The 25,984-nt window shown below is 42.3% G+C and overlaps 2 protein-coding genes across 12 annotated transcripts in view; one reads left to right on the top strand and one right to left on the bottom strand.

Moving 5' to 3' along the window:
• Positions 1-15,320, bottom strand: part of Nup98 (nucleoporin 98 and 96 precursor) — a 94,415-nt gene extending 79,095 nt beyond the window's left edge. For 4 of the 11 annotated variants that reach the window (XM_075971703.1, XM_075971706.1, XM_075971697.1 and 1 more), the window contains exons 1-4: positions 15,175-15,303; positions 1,309-1,412; positions 417-518; positions 138-314 (exon numbers count right to left, since the gene is read on the bottom strand). In XM_075971703.1, the coding sequence (XP_075827818.1) occupies positions 138-314; positions 417-518; positions 1,309-1,384 (355 nt within the window). In that variant the 5' untranslated portion in view covers positions 1,385-1,412; positions 15,175-15,303. Of the gene's footprint in view, positions 1-137; positions 315-416; positions 519-1,308; positions 1,413-2,464; positions 2,560-14,896; positions 15,044-15,174 lie in introns of those variants that run through there. The other 7 variants (XM_075971701.1, XM_075971698.1, XM_075971705.1 and 4 more) reach the window with 5 other exon arrangements.
• A 322-nt stretch (positions 15,321-15,642) lies between these two features.
• The window catches only part of Pgap2 (post-GPI attachment to proteins 2), a 31,770-nt gene continuing 21,428 nt past the window's right edge, over positions 15,643-25,984 (top strand). The window contains exon 1 of the mRNA XM_075971687.1: positions 15,643-15,729. The gene's annotated coding sequence lies outside the window, so the exon portion shown is untranslated. The remainder of the gene's footprint in view (positions 15,730-25,984) is intronic.

Here is a 25,984-nt window from a genome sequence, read left to right on the forward strand (position 1 = left end):
TTTCAGGTTCTCCCATTTTCTAGTTTTGACCACTTGGTAAGACAGGACATAAGTGAACATAGAGCAAAGAAGAGAGAACACATTCAATAAATCAAATATTAAACTATCAGAAGTATTAAGAATGGTGTCCTACTTACTCCCAAAGCCAGTTGGCTTATTTTGTGCAAATGCATTGTTCTGGGATGAGAAAAGACTGGTCCCTGTACTTGCAGTTCCAAACAAACTATTTGATGTTCCTGTTGATGTTCCAAACCCAAAACCAGTGCTTGTGGAAGTTGCTGGCTGGCTGAATGAATTGGTACCAAATAAACCTCCTGAAGAGATGGAAGTGGGAGAAAACAAGTTTATGTAGTCACCAAGTGAAGTTTTATATCATCTACATATGAACCAAATGTATTCCAAACATAATTCCTTACCTGGTTTGGTCTGTGAATTTCCGAATAAGCCTCCAGTATTGTTGCTAGAACCAAATGCGGATGTTCCAAATGCTCCTCCACTAGTAGTACCAAAGCCAGTATCTGAAACAGCAAAATCCAGGGTCTATGAGTAAAATAGTTTTATTATTTCTTTTTATTTTATCATCATTATTTCTTTATTTTGATTTATTTGTTTATATATTTATTTACTTATGTTTTTTGGAGACAGGGTTTCTCTATGTAATCTTGGCTGTCCTGGAACTCACTCTGTAGACCAGGCTGGCCTTGACCTCAGAGATTCTCTTCCTCTGATTCCCTAGTGCTGGGATTAAAGGCGTGCGCCACCAGTGCCCAGCTACATTTCAGAGAACTGCATTAAGTAGAACCACTAAGACAGTTTGAAGTCTTTCTCAAATTTTCATAAAATTACAGGATAGAAATTAAGCCAAGGTATCTTATGATTTTCATAAGAACATGAATTTTAAGTCAAAAGGTGTGGCTTTCCACCATCACAAGCTGCATGCAGTCCAGTGGCAGAGTATCTGCTAAGCACAAGCAGTGGAGGGGAGCGACCTGAAGCACAGGAACAGTGCTCTCTACAGTGGGTGGATCCTCCCCATCAATTAAGATAACCACAATAATCCTTCAGAGATATTCTCAGATCCACTTCTAGATTATGTCAAATTGACACAAAACTACCATAGTGGCTCATACCTGTAATCCCAGCACCTGAGAAACAGAAACAGGAAGATTGAGAGCTGGAAGACTGAGCTACATAAAGAGTTGTGAGTCGGCTCAGGCTACAGTGATACCAGTCTCAAAACAAAGCAACTGAACCAGCAAAAGTCAAATTAAGACATTTTCTCCTCTTTCATTATTTTTCAAAACTTACTTTGTCCAAATGTTGAAGTTGTGCCAAAGCCTCCTGTCCCACCCCCAAAAGGGGTTCCAAATGATTTGTTAAACATCTTCAAAACAAGTGTTTGCTTCAGAAAGCTGTAAAAGAAAAGTTACACTTTTGAGAAACCACAGAAAGTAATTTGTTTCAAGAAATCTACCATTTTACAAATATTAGTTAGGCCCATAAAAATCACTGCATACTACTCTTATTCAATATTCTAAAACCTTGAATGAATAAATTAAATAAATTAAAATATTACTTAAATTAAATATATGTTATAACCTATGAAATGCTCATTACTCTACACACTTCCTAAAATAAACTAGTACTATAATGTGAGATTGAATTTCTGATCCTACCAATGACCATCCCCTTAAAATGTTTTTCATGTATGTGTGTTAAATTGCTGGGCAATTTAAACTTTTCTTACTTTTAGTACATGTATTCCTGCAAATGCCACAGCACATGGCATGAATGGAGGCGAGAGGATGGGACAGAAATAGGTCTCAATTCAAGCAGGCTTGGCAGAAGCTCAGACATCTCACTGGAACAGTTTTTTTTTAATTTTTACTTAACTTACGTTTTAATATCATAATACAGATCAGTATAGACAGTACACATGAAGCTGCGGGTTTGCTCCCCAGCACTGGATGTGGTGGCACACACCCATAATCTTAGCAGGCTGGAGGTGGGAAGAAAGGGAATCAGAAATTCAAGGTAATCTTTAGCTATCAAAATCAGTCTAGGTTACATGAGACCTTGTCTCAAAACAACAAAAACAAGACCTCAAATCTATGAGGTTTTGATAATAATCCACTTAGGAGATTTACAGTAATGTGCATCAAAAATTACGAGCATATTCTGTTATCCCAACTATCTGAAATGTTTCTCTGGCAAGGGCTGGAGAGAAAGCGCAGCAGTCAAAAAAACAAACCAAAAGCTGGGCAGTGGTGGCACATGTCTTTAATGCCAGCACTCGGGAGCCAGAGGCAGGTGGATCTCTGTGAGTTTGAGGCCAGTCTGGTCTACGGAGAGAGTCCAGGACAGGCTCCAAAGCTACAGAGAAACCACTTCTTGGAAAACCAAAAAGTGTACCTACTTACTAGTCTTAAAGTTAGAGATTCACACAGGCAGCACTAGCACACACCTTTAATCCAGCACTCGAAGGCAAAAGAAGGTTGGTATCTGAGTGTTTGAGGCCAGCCTGGTCTACAGGGCAAGTTCCAAAGCTACAGAGAAACCCTATATAGAAAAACAAAAACAAAAGAAAATAAAAAGCTAAAGGCTCACGTAATCACCATTTACTTTTCAGTAATGAGATCTTCTTTAAGTTCCCTACCTTTAGCCAAATGTGGTGGTACAATGTTTGTAACAGTATAACAGGCATGATTGCTGGGGCTATACAGAAAGCCCTAACCACGCCCCTCCCCCCAAAGCCAAAAGATTTGAATAGCTACATTAAGAAAAAAAAGATGTGAACAGGTTAGCAAAAAAATAGATGAAGGGGGCTGGAGAGATGGCTCAGCGGTTAAGAGCACTGCCTGCTCTTCCAAAGGTCCCGAGTTCAATTCCCAGCAACCACATGGTGGCTCACAACCATCTGTAATGAGATCTGGTGCCCTCTTCTGGCCTGCACACATACACGCAGACAGGATATTGTACACATAATGAATAAATAAATAAATAAATGAAAAAATAGATGAATGGTAAATTTTATTTATATATGTTCTACCATGTGTCACCCAAAACAAGTGCTATCCAGTTATCATATCGATTTTGCCAGGCACCTCCATTTTTGTGAGTTTTTGATTCTGGATACAGGTTTAGTCACAATGCTTGAGGTTATATATAGGAAGTTTAGATTTATAAAACAAGTGTTGGGAGATGTTTGTTGTCATTATTATTATGTGCTAATTATAACCGTGTAACATACTTTAATCATATTTATCCCTCCCATATCCCTATTACTGTGAGCTGTATGGACTAGTTTTAAATCAGCATATGACTACTCATCCAACGTCCTCTGAGACCATTTCTCACTTGACAAAGACCAGTGAACCTCAGGACAGCACAGAATACTCCTGGGACCGAGCAAGCTGCACAATCTCCTTTCTCATAAATACTGATGATCCTCCTCTTCACAGTTTTTGGTTTTACTTTGTCACATTTACTCTGACACATGTGATCATTCCTAGAAACCTCATTTTTTTCTCAAATATTTTCCTCCTAAGATTCTTTGGGAACTTAGGTTTCTTATCTGGAAATATCAGCACTCACCCCTGACCCTGGGAACTTTTCTGTTTCAGTACGGACAGGATCAGAGGCAATAAGTTAATGGGCACATATAAGCAACACAGGGGACATTAACTATGTGTCCTAATTCTGGAGAAAATTAAGATGGAAAAGAGTGCCTTATTAAAGTTCACTCTTTATAAGGAGGCTTCAGTGACAAGGGAACAGTTGGAAGAAATACAAGCTAACTAGCTTTTTTTTTTTTTTTTTTTTTTTGGTTTTTTGAGACAGGGTTTCTCTGTGGCTTTGGAGCCTGTCCTGAAACTAGCTCTGTAGACCAGGCTGGTCTCGAACTCACAGAGATCCGCCTGCCTCTGCCTCCCGAGTGCTGGGATTAAAGGCGTGCACCACCATCGCCCCGCAAAGAAATACAAGCTAACTGTATGGAAGTAGCTTATGACAAATCACCCCTATTTCCATAAAACAGGCTTTAGGGTTTTAACAATACTGTTGTTTTTGAGAAAATGTGCCTGTATTTATCACATTTTAGCTGTAAGAACAGGATCTGTCTGGCTTGATATTTAGCCAAGTTAACAAAATGCTGAGCACTGTCACCTTTGGTTTACAAGTTTTTTTTTAAGGCAAAATAGTATTTGTTTCTGCTTAGATTAATGCTTGAGGATAGGAAAAACAGACTTGTTTTTGAAGTATGAAGAGTGCTTGAGCTATTCAGGAGTTTGTATGAAACTCATCTGGTGATCAGACACTTCTTTGCCCCCTTTCCCCATCTCAGGAACTGAAACTGGCTGCAGTGGGACCGCCACACTGTCTATCTTTTTGTTTTGTTTTGAGAAAAGTTTTCTCTGTGTCGCCCTGGCTGTCCTGGAACTCACTCTGTAGAACAGGCTATCTTCAAACTCAGAGATCCACCTGCCTCTGACTCTTTTTTTTTTTTTGATTTCCCAGAAGTCCTTGTTTTCTTCCATAATCAGAATTTCTGAGTATTCCTTTGTTATTTGTTTTCTGAACACAGCACAATGTTTTCAAACCGATTATAAGGTTATCATCAGACATAGAATGTGGCAGTGGAAAAAGTAGACTAACAATAGATGGATCTAGTAATTCTTGTAAGTTCCCCAATTAGAACTATGAATATATTTTTTAATTATTTTCATATTTTTTAAATTTATTTATTTATTAAGGATTTCTGCCTCCTCCCCACCACCGCCTCCCATTTCCCTCCCCCTCCCCCATCAAGTCCCCCTCCCTTGTCAGCCCAAAGAGCAGTCAGGGTTCCCTGCCTTGTGGGAAGTCCAAGGACCACCCACCTCTATCCAGGTCTAGTAAGGTGAGCATCCAAACTGCCTAGGCTCCCCCAAAGCAAGTACGTGCAGTAAAATCCAAAACCCATTGTCATTGTTCTTGAGATCTCAGTAGTCCTCATTGTTCAGCGAGTCCGGTTTTATCCCATGCTTTTTCAGACCCAGTCCAGCTGGCCTTGGTGAGTTTCCAATAGAACAACCCCATTGTCTCAGTGTGTGGGTGTACCCCTCGCGGTCCTGAGTTCCTTGCTCGTGCTCTCTCTCCTTCTGCTCCTAATTTGGACCTTGAGATTTCTGCCTGGTGCTCCAATGTGGGTCTCTGTCTCTGTCTCCTTTCATCGCCTGATGAAAGTTAATATTCAGGAGGATGCCTATATGTTTTTCTCTGGGTTCACCTTCTTATTTAGCTTCTCTAGGATCACGAATTATAGGCTCAATGTCCTTTATTTATGGCTAGAAACCAAATATGAGTGAGTACATCCCATGTTCCTCTTTTTGGGTCTGGCTTACCTCACTAAGGATAGTGTTTTCTATTTCCATCCATTTGTATGCAAAATTCAAGAAGTCATTGTTTTTTACTGCTGAGTAATACTCTAATATGTATATATTCCATACTTTCTTCATCCATTCTTCCATTGAAGGGTATCTAGGTTGTTTCCAGGTGCTGACTATTACAAATAATGCTGCTATGAACATAGTTGAACAAATGCTTTTGTCATATGATAGGGCATCTCTTGGGTATATTCCCAAAAGTGGTATTGCTGGGTCCAGGGGTAGGTTGATCCCGAATTTCCTGAGAAACCACCACATGGATTTCCAAAGTGGTTGCACAAGTTTGCATTCCCACCAGCAATGGATGAGTGTACCCCTTCCTCCACAACCTCTCCAGCAAAGGCTATCATTGGTGTTTTTGATTTTAGCCATTCTGACAGGTGTAAAATGATATCTCAAAGTTGTTTTGATTTGCATTTCACTGACTGCTAAGGAGGTTGAGCATGACCTTAAGTGTCTTTTGGCCATTTGAACTTCTTCTGTTGAGAATTCTCTGTTCAGCTCAGTGCCCCATTTTATAATTGGGTTGATTAGCCTTTTACCGTCTAGTTTCTTGAGTTCTTTATATATTTTGGAGATCAGACCTTTGTCAGTTGCGGGGTATGCCTCTGACTCTTGAGTGTCAGGATTAAGAGGGTGCACAACCTCATTCAGCAGCCAGGTACTTTCTTTTCTTATTCATTTCAACAGATGTGTTCATGTAAATCTGACATCTATTCAAGGGACATGTCACTCTTTATTTTATTTTATTTTTTTGGTTTTTTTTCGAGACAGGGTTTCTCTGTAGCTTTGGAGCCTGTCCTGGAACTTCCTTTGTAGACCAGGCTGGCCTCGAACTCACAGAGATCCTCCTGCCTCTGCCTCCCAAGTGCTGGGAACATGTCACTCTTTAAACTTAACAAATTTTCCTCTGTGAAATGTACCCTTACAGATCACATTAATTGTAATGTGCGCATTTTAATTGTAATTTGACTCTATACACCTTAAGTTCTACAGCTCCCAATCATCACCATTTTACTATTAATAATCTTACCCTAATACACTATACACTCATTTCACAAAGGGATTTTAAGTAATAATACCCTGGAAAATACTAACATCTACAAATTCATTTACATTTTTTATCTCAACAACAATGAAAGAATGTTGGTCTTAGCTATCACTGCTTTTTATCACCTCTATTTTGCAGATTAGAAAAAAAAAAGAATCAGGTTTTACTAAATTTTACAAGGTCAAAGAAGTAGAGCTCAAGTTTAACCTATCTAACTTTCCAAAGACACGTTCAATCACAGGAAAGTAACAGACAACAAGCAAAACCATACTATAGCATATTAAAGAAATTCAACTGCTTCAGACCTAAGAACAGAAGAATGAAGGCAACAAATACTTTTAATCCATGAACAAAGCATCTCATTCAAATGCAACCCAGCTTTTCATTTTGGAGATTTGGAGATAGGGTTTCACTCTGTATTCCTGACTGGCCAAGAGATCCGCCTACATCTGCCTCCTAAATGCTGGAATTAAAGGTGTAAATCAGAATACCCACTCAACTTCTTCAGTTCTGACAAGACTGAACTTGGTTGATTCTCATTTACCGCGCTGAATAAAATCTTTTCTTTAAAATTATCACAACAGAGGCTAGGAATTTAGCTCAGTTGGCAAGGGTACTTGCCGAACAAGCACAAAACCCTGGGTTTGATCCCCAGCATAAATGAAGAACAGTAGCACATGTCTGTAATCCCAGCATATAGATTTAGAAGGATCAAAAATTTAAGGCATCCTCCATAACACAGGTCTTATGTCAAAACGAGCCACAATAGAAACAAAATTACACTGAAACAAATTAAGATCAGAGAAAACCTCACAATCTGTCATAACCAAAGAAACTGAAGAACGACAAACTGGGTAAACTGGTGCTCACCTATAATCCCAGCACTAGAGAAGTGAAAGAAAGAGAATCAGTTCAGCTTCAACCTTAGCTACTCAAGTGAGCTTGCGGCCAGCCTAGGCCGAGGCCCAATCACAAAACAAAAACTAAAGAATATAGACAACTCTGCTCTTCATCCGTTTTCCTAATTCACTCTATAAACTTCAGTCTGCTACCTTTTATAAGCCTATGTTAATTCCATCTAGCAATGATATTCTTCTAGACATCCATAGCACAAAAGAAATTCTTGACACATATCTACCTTGACCCTTACTTCCCAGCCTGGACACTGTGAAAGACCAAATTATGCAGACTTTCATTTAGGACTGTATAAGATTTGTTGTACCAGCTGCTTGCTATACTCCAAGATAGCCTTCAGCTGTCAGTCTTTTTCAGAACTGCCTCCACTGAAGACTTACCTCATCTGTGATCACACTCTCTTCCTGTGACAGCCTAAATCCAAGGCCAATGCTAAGATTCTTGGTTCCAGCTAAATACAGGGCAGATAATTTTAGCTTTTTAATTTTCATAGGATTGGTTGACACCTTCACCAGGATACCACAATACTTAAAAATACAGTTTAGGAGGCCGGGTGGTGGTGGCGCACGCCTTTAATCCCAGCACTCGGGAGGCAGAGGCAGGCGGATCTCTGGGAGTTCGAGGCCAGCCTGGTCTACAAGAGCTAGTTCCGGGATAGGCACCAAAGCTACAGAGAAACCCTGTCTTGAAAAGCCAAAATATATATATATATATATATATATATATATATATATATATATATATATATATATATATATATATAGCTTAGGGCAGAGTGCTTGCCTAGTCAGAAAGAGTCCTAAGTTCAATTCTCTTTTACTAGTAAAAAGAAAAATAATATATAAAAATAAAAGAAAAATAATCAATACATAAAAATAAAGATAAAGCTGAGAGGTAGTGGCACATGCCTTTAATCCAAGCACTTGCAGAGACAGACAGATCTGTGAGTTTAACCCAACTCCCTTTGCTATAGAGGGAGTTCGAGGACAAAAAAAAATCACTATCCACAGTTAAACTGAATAAAAAGAGTATGGTTCTGTTTGTTTGAAACAAGGTCTCAGTAAGCTCTCACTCTGTCACTCTGTAACCCAGGCTGGCCTGGGACTCACAGCACTCTTCCTAAGTACTGGGATTACATACCTGGAAACACTATCTACTTTTTGTCTTGTATGAGACAAGAGACAGGAAAGGAGGCTAGGTATTTCCAGAAAGAACTAAGTACCTAATCTTAATCACCTAATACTGTACTCCATTTTGGGGGTTAGCCTAGAATTCATTAATTTTACCTCTGTATCAAAAGTACTAAGACATTAAACCAAGCTCCAGAGTCAGCTGCTCCTGCTTCTTTTAAAGACAGGGTCTCAGCCGGGTGATGGTGGTGCACGCCTTTAATCCCAGCACTTGGGAGGCAGAGGCAGGCGGATCTCTGTGAGTTCGAGACCAGCCTGGTCTACAGAGCTAGTTCCAGGACAGGCTCCAAAGCCACAGAGAAACCTTGTCTCGAAAACCAAAAAAAAAAAAAAGACAGGGTCTCACTATGTAGACCAAGTAGCTTGGAACTCAGAGACTCATATGATGGTAGGCCTCAAATTCTGAAATTAAGAGGCTATACTGCGACCAGCAAAGATTTCTTTTGCTTATTTATGTATGTGTGTCTATACAACATCTGTGTAGATCTGTGTGAGAAGAGTGTGTAGGGCCAGTTTGCAGGTGGAGGTACAAACAGTTGTAAGCTACCTGACTGGGGCGCCAGCAACAGAACTCAGGTACTCTGAAAGAGCATAAAGTCTAACTGAACTGTAAACTCCAGATTCAGTGAGAAAACCTGTCCCGAAAAAAAAGGTAGGGGGGGAAAAAAAAGGATGTAAGGCCCTGCAGGCATGGTGGCACACCCTATAATCCTCCTACTTAAGAGGCACAGACAAGTAGGTAAATCCAGCCTGCTCTACAGAGGAACTTTCAGGTCAGCAAAAACAACTAGTGAGACTGTCTCAAAGAAAGAAAAAAAATGTTGGGTGTGGTAGTACACACCTTTAATTTCAGGCAGAGGTGGGCAGATCTCTATAAATCCAAGGCCATCCTGGTCTTTGGAGTGAGCTCCAGGGTAGCCAGGACTACACAGAGAATCCTGTTTCAAAATAAAAAACTAGATAGATAGATAGATAGATAGATAGATAGATAGATAGATAGATAGATAGATAGATAGATAGATAGATAGATAGATAGATAGATAGATAGATAGAAAGAAAGGGAAGGGGGGCTGGAGAGATGGCCCAGAGGTTAAGAGCTTCGCCTGTTCTACCAAAAGTCCTGTGTTTAATTCCCAGCAACCACATGGTGGCTCACAACCATCTGTAATGCCCTCTTGTGGCCTGCAGGCATAGACACAGAATATTGTGTACATAATAAATAGATTTAAAAAAATACTTCAGTCCTTTTAAAAAAAATAGAAAGGGAAGGGTGTTATGTTATTAAGAAAAACTTATGGGCCAGGCGGATCTCTGCGAGTTGGAGGCCAGCCTGGTCTATAAAGTGAGTTCCAGGACAGGCTCCAAAGCTGCACAGAGAAACCTTGTCTTGAAAAAAAAACAAAAAGCAAAAACAAACTTCTGGCCTCCAGGCAAACATGCACAGATACACCTGCACAAAGGGATCTGCTGAGCCCTGACAAGAGGGTGGGTCGAATGTGCAGATTCTGGCAACCATTATATCAAAGGAAGACTAAGTGTTAAATAATGATGGTGATAGAAATATTACTGGAGAATACACTGATTCCTTCACAATCAGGCAGCCCCAATTCAGACTCAATTCTCCTCTTCACCAATTTTAAACATCTTTAGCTGATTTAAACTAATTAAAAAAAAAAAAAGACAAGCAGAAGCTGGTCTGTGAAATAAAAAGCAGGCGGTTACCTCGGCCCTAGGTTCAATCCCCAGTACAACAAAACAAAAAACTGGAACCTGAGCATCAATTAAGGTAATGGCCCCAAAATGAATGAACAGATACTGAATTCTTCCCTGCTACCCAGTACCAAAAAAAAAGTCACTTAAGACTGCCCAAATGAATCAGTAAAAAGTATTTAGAATGTTAATTTTCAACATTTTTTAATACTCTGTGATTATTCTTTGAAATTCAGTGAGAAGTATTCCAAAGCACTTATGTATTCTGAAGACTGACTCAAGGAAAAACACTTCTGTTATTACTTTGGAGAGCTCTTTTTTTAAATTTCAACAAACAAAACAAAAAAAAAAGAACAACAAAAATGATAAACATGGTTAAGCCTTGAAGCAAAACTGGGCTTGGTGGACCACGCCTTTGAGGCAGGCAGATCTCTGAGTTCGAGAACAGTCTGGTTTACAAAGTGAGTTTCAAGACAGCCAAGGTTACAGAGAGAAACCCAGTCTAGAAAAAAAAAAAATGAAGCAAAATCTAGAATTTTTAAAACTTATCTAAGAGTTTGTCCGCTGGGGACTGGAGAGGTGGTTCAGCGGATAAGCACTGGCTGTTCTTCCAGAGGACCTGGGTTCAATTCCCAGCGCCCACATGGCAGCTCACAACTGTCTGTAATTTCAAGATTTGACACCCTCACACAGACAAACATGCAGGTACAATGCCAACATACATAAAATAAAAATAAATAAATCACTTAAAAATTTAAAAAAAAAGTTTGTCAGCTGCCACATTCCTTTTAAATTTTGTATTTATTAGCTGGGTGATGGTGGCGTACGCCTTTAATCCCAGCACTCGGGAGGCAGAGGCAGGCTCTGTGAGTTCAAGACCAGCCTGGTCTACAGAGCAAGTTCCGGGACAGGCTCCAAAGCTACAGAGAAACCCTGTCTCGAAAAAAACAAACAAACGAACAAAAAATTTGTATTTATTTTTATGTGTATGGGTGTTCTGCCTGCATGTGCCCAGTGCCCACAGAAAGTATCAAATTCCCAAGAATTGTAGTTACAGGTGGTCATTAACCTCTACGTGTGGGTACTGGGATTCAAACCCTAGTCCTCTGCAAGAGCAGTCCAAGTGATCTTAATGACAGACCCATGTCTCCTGCTCCCCCCCCTTTTTTAACAAAGTACTTGTTTGCCTGCATGTATGTTATGTCCATGCACCACTTCTGTTCCTGGTGCAGGTGGAGGCCAGAGGGCACTGCATTCCCTGAAACTGGAGTCACAGATGGTTGTTGAGTCATGAGTGAGTGCTGGGAATTGAACCCGCATCATCTGGAAGAGCAGCCAGTGCTTTTAACCACTGAGCCATCTCTCCAGGCCCCCTATTATTTATTTATTTATTTTAAAATAGACAGGGTTTCCCATATCCTAGACTGGGTCTCAAAGTGGATATGTTACCAAGGAAGACCTTCTATTTCTGTAAAGTTTCTACTGTCAACTTGACACAACCTAAAATCACCTGGAAAGAGAACCTCAACTGAGGAACTGCCCAGACTAGACTGGCCTCTGGCCAGGTCTGTGAGAAAATGTCTTCACTGATAATTGATAGAAGATGTCACCCTACTTAGCAGCATCTCTACGAAGGAGCGAGGGTCTGGGCTATATGAAAGCAAGCTGAGCGGGAGCCAGTCAGTCACCCAGTAACAGCACTTCTGCATGGTTTCTGTTTCAGTTCCTGCCTTAAATTCTCTCATTGATGGGTTTGTGACTTGGAAGTACGAAATGAAGTAACTTTTGCCTCCCCCAAGCCACTTTTAGTCATGGTATTCATTACAGCAACAGAAAAGTAAACCAAAACAACTTTGATCTTCCTGCCTTCACCTCCCAAATGCTGGGATTATAGGCCTATGTCACCAGGTCTGGTTCATAAAGTACTGGGGATGGAATCCAGGGCTTTGTTTGCACTAGGCAAACACTCCACTAACTAATCTACATTGCCAGCTTCCAAATTTTGTTGTTTTGACAGAGGGTCTCACCCTGGCTGTCCTAGAACTCCAGATGGTGACCTCAAACTCCCCAGGGCTGTAACTGAAGGCCTGTGCCATCACACCCTTCTAAAAGAGAGATACAGAGTTGTATGAATATATTAACAACTGTATTGTTTAATCTGTCAACATTCATAACTTAGTGAACCAACAATTTCCAAATCACCAATAGTGATGCTATAAAATCATGCATGAGATATGGCATACAAGATGAACAGTATAACAGCATATAAATTTAATGATATGGTTTCCAAATCTATAGCATAACCAACCTTTAACGAGATTTGAGTACAGTGTAAATAGAGAATACAAATATCGGTCTAGTCTACAGAGTGAGTTCCAGGACAGCCAAGTCTAAACAGGGAAATCCTGTCTCAAACCCACAACCAACTCCGCAAAAACAAACAAACAAACAAAAAAACAAAAACAAAACCCTCCCTTCTTTCTTAGCTACTTTATTTCTCACAAACTTTAAGTACCTTGTCAACTGTTGGAACCTAAAAGATGACTATTATATCCAATACTCTTTTATTAAGTCAGCTTTCCCACTGGGCTATTACTATGTTTAATTTGTACTTAATTTTTCAGATAGGGTCTTAATATTTAGCTCTTGCTGGCCTTAATATGCTTGCCTCTGCCTCTAAAGTGCTGGGCTTAAAGGATTAAGACATCATACGGCCAGGTGCTGATGGCGCACACCTTTAATCTCAGCAATTGGAAAGCAGAGACAAGTGGATCTTTGTGAGTTCGAGGCCAGCCTGGTCCTACAAAGAGCTAGTTCCAGGACTGGCTCCAAAGCTACAGAGGATTAGATAGAAGGGTACACACCAAGAATCTTGTCTCGAGAAAAAAGCGGGGGGTAGGCAGTCAGTAGACAATTTATGAATTGACAAGCAAAGTAAGGGTATAGTTTTCCTGAAATGCTGGGACAATTTTGATAATCTCTTGACCTTCTTGACAGTTACAACTTTGGAAGGTGGTGTTAGTATCTAATAGGGAAAGGAGGAAGGCTGTTACATAGCCTACAACACATGAGAGAGCATGCCAGGAAGAACTTCCCAGGTCGTGATATCCAAACTGATAAAATGGTACAAAAGACACCAGGTCACAACTTTAACTTTAGACCACAGTTCTCTTCTGCTCTTATGCATTACTTGTTTTTAATCATCAAAGCTACAAGCTGTAGATGTGTTCAGATCAAAATGACAACTAATCCCATCATATCTTTAAATATCAAAAGTAATTTATCAAAGTAGTTCCGAGTACCTCCAATATGCCCAGCCTGATTTATTTTATTTTTCATTTCAATTCTTTTATTACTTTATATGTACAAGTATTTTGCATGTGTGTATGTGTGTGCACCACACGGGTGCCTGGTGCTCCAAGGCCAGAAGAGCTTGTTCCCAAGACTGGAGTTTACCAAGTTGTAGCAGTCATGTAGATGCTGGGAATAGAACACCAGTCCTCCAAGAACAGTGCTCTTCACTACTGAGCCCACTCTCCAACCCTCACCAGTTTTTAATTGAGATGAATCTTTTATGTTGTCCAGCCTAGCCTCAAACTCCTGGGCTCTTGTTCTCCACCCTCAACTTCCATGACTGGTGACAATTCAGGCTTGCACCACCATATCTATATTGATTTGACTCACTCTCTCAACACTTGGGTTTTGTTTGTTTGTTTGTTTTGAGGCAGGGTCTCAATATGCAATCCTGGTTGTCCTGGAACTAAGTATGTAGACCAGGCTAGACTTCAATTCAGAGAGCTAGCTGCCTTTGCCTCTCAAGCACTGGAATGAAAGGCGTGCATCCTTGAGCCTGTCTGTCCTAACTAATTTTTAAGTTTAGTTCTCAGAAGTCTATGCTAGGGCTGGGTGTTACGGCAAACGCTTTTAATCCCAGCAACTGGGGAGGTAGAGGCAGGTGATATCTTTCATTTCGTGGCAAGCCTGGTCTACATAGTAAATTCCTGAACAAGTGATACAAGTGAGATCTTGTATCCAAAAAAAAAAGTAAAAGTCTACACCAGGGTATACTAATAAAGTTCTATTATCTTATTATTTATAAGCAAACATGGCAACAATAAAACTGGAAATGTTATGAAAACTATGTCAAATATCCAAATGTCCATGTCCTTTCCCCTACCAAATAGACTAGCCATTAATGGGAGACTGAACATACAGGGAGGATGGAATAGTATAAAAATATCTAGACTTGGGTCAAGACATCAGACATTCCTGAGTCCTCTTATTCTACCTCCCACCTACAAAACTCTGAACGTGATACAGAGTTGAGAATTGACAAATAATTGCTGACATCTTGTGGCTGCAGTAATTCAGAAATCCAATCCTTCTGACCTCGGTTTATACGGAACATGCGGCAGAACAGAAAAGAACCTTCATTCGGCTGACCAGACCTCTAATGGCCAGGCATGGTAGTAAAAAGCTAACGCACTTCCGACTCACTCAATCCTCTGGTTAACCCTAAACAAAACGCGTCCTCTAGAGTGGTCAAGGAAATGATGGGGGAACCTCACCGAGTCCCCAAGGCACCATCCCTGCAAGGCCTGCCTCACCTCTGCCGGGCGAATGAATGAGTAGCACCGGAGACAACGAGGTTCACTCGGCGTGGGCTGCCACCCGAGACCCCCTGGCCTACGCCCCACGCGTGTGCATTCCCTCCCAGGGCCTCCCGAGCCAAGCCGCAGGGCCGCGGGCCCCGCCCCCTCACGCAGGCCCGAAGGAGCGCGCCCGGCACGAGACTGCCGACGGAGAGGGCCCGGGGCGTCCCGCGCAGATGCCGGTCCAGAGGGGGAGACCCGCCCGCCCGGTCCCAGCGGCGTCCCCGACTTACCGCGGTGCGTCTGGGGTGAGGACCCAGGTCCGTCTGCCACCCGCCGCTCACAGAGCAGCGCGCGGCCGCCAGGAAACCGCCGCCACCGACCGCCGCTCTAGGCGCAGCGCGCAGAGGCCCGACTGCGTCACACGCCGCCCGCCCTCAGAGACCACCCCGGGCGCTCCGCCCTAGCCGGCCGCGCATTGGCAGGCCGGGCCGCCACTCGAAGCCCGCCCCATTACTCATTGGGCGACGAGCCTTTTGAATCCGAACTGAAGGCGGTCTCTGAGGAAGCGGAGGGGAAGAGGAGGGGCGTGAGGACTGGGATGGAGGGGGAAAGGAAGAAAAGGAGGGACGATGGGAGGGACGTGGAGTCCCGCCCTCTCTGCCGCGACGGTTGGCTGAGAGGGTCGTGACGTCACACAGCCCCTCGAAGAAGACTGGGGAGTGGCTAGGAGGGTGAGGACCAAACAGCAGTGACGTTGCGTCTAGGCCCCGCCCCATTCCTTGGAGCGCGGAGACTCGGGCTACGGAAGTTCCGGCCAATCAGAGGGAAGGCCCAAAGATGACATGGTAACTGTTCTACCCTTCTTTATCCCCAGTCTGCGGCCAATGAAGGGACGGCTCTCTGGCCACCCAGCTGGCCCTTCGGAGCTGGAGAACCCTTTCAGGATACCTCTCGGTCCACATGGCTTGTCTGGGGCCGCTCCGAGACCCTCAGTCCCACTTTTCTTAACAGGGCAAGCCAGTCCTCGCATATCCTTCCCTCCTCTGAATCTCTAAGATCTGAGCAATGGTCTGTTTTAGGGCTTGATCCCAAGGAGGGATTCTTGGACCTTTTGCCTCTTTCAAAACCTGTACCTGTTCTGGGTGACTTGGTGCAAATGTCCCGCTTCTCCAGGACACATTTGCTAACCTCAGCAAGTTGTGATGTTTGGGCGGTCCCCTGGTCAGGATCTTGTTACTTTGTATGTTATTTTTCTATTCTTTGCCTCCTCTCTCCCCTGGTCTTGGTCAAAGCTGCATTTTCATACTTTTGGTGTCTATTTCATCCTAGGACCTAGCTAAAGGCAGAGGAATGGGCATGTTCTAGAAACCAGACCCGTCTAGTGATTGAAGTCTCACAGAATAGCAGGGTGTGTCCTCAGAAAAAGAGAGTGCACACTACCGCTCCACCACCTCCTAGAACATCAGTATACAACCGAAACGAGATGGGCTAGGAATTTTAAATGAATCTTCAATGTCCTTGGTAGTACGGGAATTAGAAGCATCTTAAAAACGAAATGGTGTTGGGGCTGTAGCTCAGTTGATAGAGTGCTTGCCTGCCACGTGCAAAGCCTTCTATTCCTTCCCCAGCACCACATAAACATAGATTGGTTTATTATAGTTAAATGTAAATGGAATCAAATCTAGGACTTTTGTGTCTGGTGCTTTCTCTTAGGATACTGTTTTCAAGGTTCACCTGCATGGATAACATGTATCTATAGCACGATTAATAAAAACACAGAGACAGAAATTGGAGTTCAGCCTGAAAGTCAGAAAAACAAAACGGCCAGCTTGGCTCTTACCTCTATCCTGCCTCCAGGAATCTCAGGATGAGACTGTGAGAGCTGTCTCCTCCCATCTTATATTCCTCTCTAGTGCTAGAATTAAAGGGGTGCACCATTACTGCCCGATTTCTGTAACGAACTAGTGTGGCTATTGGGATTAAAGGTGTGTGTCACCACTGCCTGGTCACTAAGGCTGTTTTACTCTCTGAATTTCAGGCAAGTTTTATGTATTAAAAATACAAATGAATATCACTATATGTTGATGGAGGAAGGTCATTGGTTAATTAAATAAAGAAACTGCTTGCCCTGATAGGTTAGAACATAGGTGGGTGGAGTAAACAGAACAGAATGCTGGGAGGAAGAGGAAGTGAGCTCAGAGATGCCATGCTCCCCTCTCCCGGGCAGACGCACGTGAGGAAGCAAGCCGCCAGGTCAGACATGCTGAATCTTTCCCGGTAAGACCGGTGCTACACAGTTTATTAGAGATGGGTTGATCGGGATATCAGAATTAGCCAGTAAGGGCTAGAGCTAATGGGCCAAGCAGTGTTTAAAAGAATACAGTGTCCGTGTAATTATTTCGAGGCATAAGCTAGCAGGCGGCCGGGGTGCTGGGGATGCAGCTGCGCCACTCTTATTACAACAATATGTAGTACCCCATTCGGAACTGGAGAGATGGCTTAGCAATTAAGAGCACCAACTGTTCTTCCAAAGGATACAGGTTTAATTCCCAGCACCCACATGAGAGCTCATACCTGTCTGCAACTTCAGTTTCAGGGGACCTGACACACATGGCAAAATATTAATGCACATAAAGATAAAAATGTTTAATGGTGGAACTGGAGATATGGCTCAGAGGTTAAGAGCACTGGCTGCTCTTCCAGAGATCCTGAGTTCAATTCCCAGCAACTACATGGTGGCTCACAACCATCTATAATGAGATCTGGTGCCCTCTTCTGGCCTGCAGACAGAACACTGTATACATGACAAATCTTTTTTTTTTTTTTTTTTTGATTTTTCGAGACAGGGTTTCTCTGTGGCTTTGGAGCCTGTCCTGGAACTAGCTCTGTAGACCAGGCTGGTCTCGAACTCACAGAGATCCGCCTGCCTCTGCCTCCCGAGTGCTGGGATTAAAGGCGTGCGCCACCACCGCCCGGCGACAAATCTTTTTTTTAAATCCCTTTGTACAGGTGTTCCATCTTCGGTCTATGACTTAGTTTGTGGACACTTGGGATTTACATTTTAACCATTCTGGCTAATGCTGCTGTGAACATTTGTACAGGTGTTCCATCTTCGGTCTATGACTTAGTTTGTGGACACTTGGGATTTACATTTTAACCATTCTGGCTAATGCTGCTGTGAACATTTGTACTCAAGCTTTCTGTAGACATGTTTCAAATCTCCTGTGTGTATACCTAGGTACAGAACATGGCAACTCTGTATTTACTCCTCACCAAGTGTTTTATATTTATTGGCGCATTTGAGTTTTATTTATACTTTTATGTGTTGATTTTTAATCCCTTTTTTGTTTTTTAAAAAATATTTGTTTGCACTCAAGAAGCAAGATCTCTGAGTTTGAGACCAGCCTGGCCTACAGAGAGAGTTCTAGGACAGCTAGGGCTACACAGAGAAACCCTGTCTGTGAGTGTTGCAGGTGTTTGTGAGCCTCCCTACATAGTTACTGGAAACTGAACTTAGTCTGTAAGAACAGTAATGTGCTCTTAACCACTGAGTGATTTCTCCAGTCCAATTGTCTCATTTTTTAATACTATTTTTTTGGGGGGGGTGTGTAGACATATCCATGCCATGGTACACAGAGACCAGCCTGCAGCAGTCTCCCCTGTCCTTTGTATGGGTTCTGGGGCTCTGCACTCAGGGTATCAGGTTTGCACAGCAAATGTTTTTACCTGCTGAACCATTTGCCAGTCCTAATTTTTTTTTTGTTTACATTTTGGGGACAGAAAGATGGTTCAGTGGTTAAGAGTGCTTGTTACTCTTGCAGAGGTCCAGGTTCAGTTCCCAGAACCTTCATGATGACAGACCACAATTGTCTGCTGACTCCAGTTCCAAGGAATCTGATACCCTCTTCTGACCTCTGTGGACATGCACATGATACATGTAGAAATCAGCAAAATACCAGTAAATAAATCTTTTTTAAAAATTCATTTTTTGCCGGGCAATGGTGGCGCACGCCTTTAATCCCAGCACTCGGGAGGTAGAGGCAGGCGGATCTCTCTGAGTTCGAGACCAGCCTGGTCTACAGAGATAGTTCCAGGACAGGCTCCAAAGCCACAGAGAAACCCTGTCTCGAAAAACAAAAACAAAACAAAAAAAATTCTTTTTTTTTTTCTCACTGTGTAGTATAAGTGCCACACTTATTTACCAGGCCAAAGTCACCTGAGAAACCCAGCGGCCTGAAAGCTCCACTGCCTCTCAGAACTGGAAGGCACACTGTGCCCCAGGAGCCATGGACTCTAACCTAAAAACCCTAGACGCACGCCTCTCAAGGAAGCTAAGCCAGGCTAGCGCCACGGTTCCCTGCAATTCCCCCTTTTATAACCTTTAACTTTAGGGTGTGCAACTTAGTATTTAAAGCATACATGGAGTAGCAGCTCAATCTTAAGACTATAATGTTTCGGGCTGGAGAGATGACTCAGAAGTTAAGAGCACTGTTTGCTCTTCCAGAAGGGCCCGAGTTCAATTACCAGCAACCATATGGTGGTTCACAACTATCTCTAATGAGGTCCGGTGCCCTCTTCTGGCCTGCAGGGATATATGGAGGCGGAATACCATATACATGATAAATAAACATCATTTATTTATAAAAAAAAAAAAAGACTAATGTTTCCCAGTTAGCCAGCAAAAGCTTCCCCGGGGACATTTCTACGGACCATAGTTTAGAAGTCCATTTAGAGAGAGAAAAATAATGACCAAAAATCTTGGCCAGGTTTTGTACAGCAATGGAGGAGAGCAATTCATCTTACTTTGAATGTCGAATGGTTATTAATTTTATCATGCAAGGCCTGAACATCAATACTTAAATTATCATGTGACCATCTCTGCTTAGGGAACAATATGACTAGCCTTGGGGGCACCCAAGGTCTCAGAGTCATTGACATAGACAAGAATGTTATTCTTTTCCCAATTAACAAAGTAAAACACAAGGGGATCATCAGGTCCATAAGCCCAGAGCAGCTCAGCATTCAGATGTGTTCAACAGAGACAGCATAGCAAAAACAGTAATTTTGCAGTCACACTTGTCCCCTAAGACTTGCTGTCATTGGAAGGTAGGTTCTCTTCTTGGTTCGACAGCACCTTTGCCCTGTTCTCCTCCTTCTTCCTCAGGTACCCACACTGACTTTTCAGCACCCTGAGGAAAAACATAAACAGCTTGACTCCAGTGAATTACTGGATCAGGGTATTGCATTGAGCTAACATAATAGTTCTCCAAAGAACTGTGACCTTGAATTTTTTCAGAGGGGCTCAAAAACATTCTGCAGCAGTGAGGCCATCCTTGCCCAAATTAAAAAATTGAAAGTATATATAATAGAAGATAAAGTATTGTGAGGAATAGCCATATTTTTCTTCTCCCCTCCTTTATTTTTAAATAACATTTAAGTTTTCCATTAGCTCTTTCCAAAAAAAGATTGACCCTGAGGGTTATAAGGAATGCCTGTGATGTAGAGTATATCAAACTGTTGGTAAAATTTCTGAAAAGGCTTGGCAATGTGTGTAATGGCACTGCTACTTTTTAATATTCTGCAGAAGCATAAAATAGTAAAAGTCAGTGCTAAGTTGTTGGAGGAGGGGCCGCTTATTCTTTCTGGCTAGCTTACACCCAAAATAATCACACAGAAGCTGTATTAATTAAATCACTGCTTGGCCCATTAGCTCTAGCTTCTTTTTTGCTAACTCTTACATATTAACTTAACCCATTTCTATTAATTCATGTATTGCCACATGGCAGTGGCTTACCAGCAGAGTTTCAACATGCCTGACTCTGGCCGTGGCTCCATGGCATGTCTCTGACTTCGCCTTCTTCCTCCCAGCATTCAGCTTAGTCTTCTCTGCCTACCTAAGTTCTACCCTATCATGCCAAGGCAGTTTATTCATTAACCAATAAAAGCAACACATAGAAAGAAGGACCTCCCACACTACTAAGTCATCAGAGGTAGTTAATGAAAATTTTTAATTTTATAATGAGTTAATAGTTTACCCAATTTTTATTTTTGTAAACAAATGTTTAACATTTTATTATTTTTAGTCGAAAGGAAAATACCCAAAATCTCCTGAGTAAATTGGGAACGTGGGGATCATGGGAGAGGGTAGAAGGGAAGGGGAAGTAAGGGAGGGAAGAGCAGAAAAATATATAACTCAATAAAAACAATAAAAAGCTACAGTCATTTAAGGAATGCTGAGCAGGAGAAATAGTCATTCCCAGAGAAGTACACACCAGTTGGCTATATAATACCAAATGGTCAGTCTGGAAATAGGCATACAAATAGCATTATATAAACTGAGCAGTATGTATTTATGTATTTAGGAATATGTATGTATATACATATATGTATATAACAACAATTATTTTTTAAATTATAAAAAAGTCATGAATTTGAATGAGAGTGAGGAGGGGTATATGAAAAGTTTGGCAGGAAGAAAGGGAGGTGGGTAATTATATGATTATATTATGTTCTCAAAATAATTAATTTTTAAAAAGAAAAAGTTAAGAAAGGAAAGCAAAATACCATGCTTATAATGTATAATAGAAACAAGAGGAAACTATTTTTTTCTTAAAGCAGTAGCAACAAACTTTTGACATAAAGTTGGACTATTTGTCATTATGCATTTTTTTTCTTGTTGAATAACTGCCAACAGTTGGGGCATTGCTTGCTCTTGGAGGGCCACAGCCAAAGCTAACCCCTCTTTCTTTCTAAAGAGACAGATGGCAGTCTGGCATGTAGCATTAGCATTTTCATATGCCAGTTGTTTAACAGTGATCATTTTCACCTTGCCATCAACCATTAGGCAATTGACCACAACCACCCGCCAAAGATGAGAAACAAAATCTTGATATGGCTTATGAGGCCCCTGTCTAATTTTGGAAAGTCCCTCTGTCTTTTTTCCAGAATCTGGTAACTTATGCCATGCCTGTAAAGCCAATGCATTGGTTTGTCCATAGCCTCAGGAGGAAATGTAATCTGTTGATGAGCACTAATGCACATCACATACCTGCTAACTTTTCAAAGTTAGGGGCACTTTTTTTTTGTTTGTTTTGAGACAGGGTTTCTCTGTGTAACCATCCTGGCTATCCTGGAACTATATCTGTAGACCAGGCTGGCCTCAACTCACAGAGATCCACCTGCATTTGCCTTACAAGTGCTGGGATTAAAGTTGTGTGACATCACCTCTTGGCTATTTTGTTTATTTTTTGTCCCTTTTTTGTTTGTTTGTTTGTTTTTGTTTTGTTTTGTTTTTAAGACAAGGTTTCTCTGTGTGGCTTTGGAGCCCCTTCTGGAACTCACTCTGTAGATCAGGCTAGCCTCAAACTCACAGAGATCCTCCTGCCTCTGCCTCCTGAGTGCTGGGATCAAAGGCATGCTCCACCACCACCTGGCATATTTTGTTGATACCTAATAGCTTGGTCCTGACATCTTTTTGAATAATCAGTCTTTCTCAGTAAATATTCACCCCCTAGTAAGATAAGCCTTTGCTGAGATCCTCCAGTCAAAGGGAAGAAAGCTTCCCCAGAATAGAATCAAGGAGAGACGATATAAAAAGAGAAGTTGGTCCATACTGAGCACAGACCTGCTTAAGATCCTTAAAGAGCCAGGACTGGAAAATAACTTAGTGGTTAAGTGTACTGTCTACTCTTCCATAGGACCCAGAGTCAATAGCCAGCACCCACACGGCAGCTTACAACTGTCTTCAACTCCAGTTCTAGGGGACCTGGCACCCTCAAATGAGGGCAAAACACCAAATGTACATAAAAATAAATAAGTCTTTTAAAAAGATCCTTTCTGGGTGGTGGTTGAAAGACCCTCAGAGAGGACCTTTCCTCTCTGATGAAGACCCCAGAACCAGGACACTCCGAGACCAGGCCACAGGATGCAATTAGCAAGAGGTTTATTGAGTAAACACAGATACCTGCGGGCAGCAAGTCTTTCGGAGGACTTGCGCACCTGCCAACTGGAGGGCGGGCTTTTTATAGGGAAGAGCAAAAAGCAAGTTTACAGAAGCAAAAGCGTGGTTATCGGAATGCGGCGGGGGGCATGAAAGGTTTCCTCTCTCAGCATGGATGCCTGGCAACAATCATCCTGTTCCTATCTTATAGCTAACCTGCTTTGTTGACATCCTATCTTATTGACATCTTGCCTTGCAGTCTTCCTATCTCTATCTCCTGCTCTCTCAGGCACATGGGATGTTCTTACCGGAGCAGGCTGGCTGCTGATCCGGAGATTTGTTTAAAACAAACAGGACGTTCCCCTGGGAGCATGCTAGCTGCGGGTTTTGAGGAGGGGGTTTGTAGGGTCTTTCAGTGGTGGAACATGCCTTTAAATCCCAGCACTCGGGAGGCAGAGGCAGGTGGATCTCTGTGAGTTCAAGGCTAGCCTGGTCTTCAGAATGAGTTCCCGGACAGACTCCAAAGCTACAGAGAAATCCTGTCTTGAAAAAAATTAAAAATAAAATAAAATAATAAAAAGATCCTTGAAAGTTTTAAATGCAGTGGGTGTATAATTTTTAGCTCTTTGCCCTGAGTTGTTATGATCAGGCATTTCACTCACCAGTTAAAGAAAATCTGCTCCTGTCTTCTCTCATCTCTTGGGCTCCATACAAAGTCTCTTTACTGGGAGACCTGTACCGTGACCTAAACGGAGTTAATTCTCGTGTGGAGGGTGAGAAACCTCTAACAACTTCAGAAAGAAATGAAGCAAAGGAGCAAGAAAAAAAAAGTTTTGATGATATCAAGAACTGTATTTGCTGGGTAGGTTTTAGGAGTGGATGACTTGGAACTGGAAGCAGGGAGCAAAAGCAGCACAGAGGGGGAGGAATACCCGCTACCTGGACACAGAGAGACAGGTTCTAAGTTTTCTTCTGTTCCCAGTGTTAGTTCTGCTTTTTCTGATCACTTTCATTTTTAAATTTAACTGTGTCATTTTTATCTAGTACTGTTTTTATTTCCAAAGCTGATTTTTTTCCTGGTCCGCATACATCTAATGCTTCCTGAATTGCTCTTCCGAACTGGGACCAAGTTCTGGGATCCAGAGATCCCACCTTTCAGGAAAAGAAGGCTGAAGTTCACTAACTCCAGTAACTTCATTCCTTCAGCGAGCTCCTTCAACCCTACCTGTCCTTTTTATCTTTTTACCTCCCGTGGCTGCTCCTGCCTTTTTTTTTTTTTTTTTTTGGTTTTTCGAGACAGGGTTTCTCTGTGGCTTTGGAGCCTGTCCTGGAACTAGCTCTGTAGACCAGGCTGGTCTCAAACCCACAGAGATCCACCTGCCTCTGCCTCTGCCTCTCGAGTGCTGGGATTAAAGGCGTGCCCCACCATCGCCCAGCTGCTCCTGCCTTTTTATACTTGTGTGCACACTATTCCCAGGAATTCCTTGCCTTTAAGTCCACCCCTTTTTATTTTTTTTAATCCCCATATTTCAGGTTCCTGTTCCTGGCGCCAGCTGTAGGTGCTCATGCTTACTATGGGGCCAAGGTCACCTGTATGGCTAGTTGGAGAGACCATAGCACAACTGCGGCTGTAACAGTTTTATTGAGAACAATCAGACTTTTCACACCTTAGTCAGAAACAGAATGGAGTGGCAATTTCCTGGATCAACTAAGACCAGTTTGTACTGGAAGCCTTCCTGCTGCCTTGACTACTAAAGGAACACACAGAGAAACACAAAGCTGCCTGCTTCACTGCCCGAGGCAGTGCATTGGTCTTTCAGGAACTGGAAGGCACACTGTGCCCCAGGAACCATGAACTCTGAAAAACCCTTGACAGTGCCCCTCAAGGAAGCTAGGCCAGGGCAACTCCATGGTTCCTTGCAGTGTAGCCATAGCTAGGCTAGAATTCACAGTACAGACCATGCTGGCCTCTCTTCCTATACCCTATACCTATTATTTTAGTGATTGCCATAGACATTGCCATATAAATTCTTAATTTAGCAGAATGTCATATTATTAAGATACCTTTATAGGAAGAATGGAATTCACTAGGATGGAAGTGTAAAGTAGAACATTCCTGACTTTGAAAGGGGAAGCACAGGTAGTGTCAACAAAGCACTCACCATATCCAGGATTGAAATCTAAGACTTCATTCTAGAAGCAACAGAAAAGCCAAAGCTCTTTAGAACAATGAAGATTCTATTACTGTTTGTCTGGGTAATGGAATTAGATGGGTAACCCTAGGGTTGGCATTTGTTTATTTTTCCTAAGACAGGGTTTGTGTAACCCTTGCCTGTCCTGCAACTCATTCTGTAGACCAAGGTAGTCTTTTTTTTTTTTTTTTTTGGTTTTTCGAGACAGGGTTTCTCTGTGGTTTTGGAGCCTGTCCTGGAACTAGCTCTTGTAGACCAGGCTGGCCTCGAACTCACAGAGATCCGCCTGCCTCTGCCTCCCGAGTGCTGGGATTAAAGGCTTGCGCCACCATCGCCCGGCACCAAGGTAGTCTTGAACTTAGAGATCCACCTTCCTCTGCCCAAGTACTGGGATTAAAGGTGTGCTCCACCATGCTTGGCTGACTTTTTCTTTCTTTCTTTCTTTCTTTTTTAAATATTTATTTATTAATTATGTATACAATGTTCTGTCTGTGTGTATGCCTGCAGGCCAGAAGAGGGCACCAGATCTCACTACAGATGGTTGTGAGCCACCATGTGGTTGCTGGGAATTGAACTCAGGACCTTTGGAAGAGCAGGCAATGCTCTTAACCTCTGAGCCATCGCTCCAGCCCCCTTTTTTTTTTTTTTAAGGGAAGGGGGACTGAGATTAACGGCATGTTCCACCATGCCTGGCAAGTTTATTTTTAATTTTTGATATTTTTATCTATTTATTTATTTTGGTTTTTTTTTTTTTTTGGTTTTTCGAGACAGGGTTTCTCTGTAGCTTTGGTGTCTGTTCTGGAACTAGCTCTTGTAGGCCAGGCTGGCCTCAAACTCCCAGAGATCCGCCTGCCTCTGCCTCCCGAGTGCTGGGTTAAAGGCGTGCGCCACCACTGCCCGGCCTTATTTTGGTTTTTTTTGAGGCAGGATTTCTCTGTGTAGCTTTGGAGTCTGTCCTGGAACTTGCTC

The sequence above is a fragment of the Microtus pennsylvanicus genome, chromosome 5, assembly GCF_037038515.1.
Source record: "Microtus pennsylvanicus isolate mMicPen1 chromosome 5, mMicPen1.hap1, whole genome shotgun sequence".
Lineage (NCBI taxonomy): Eukaryota > Metazoa > Chordata > Mammalia > Rodentia > Cricetidae > Microtus > Microtus pennsylvanicus.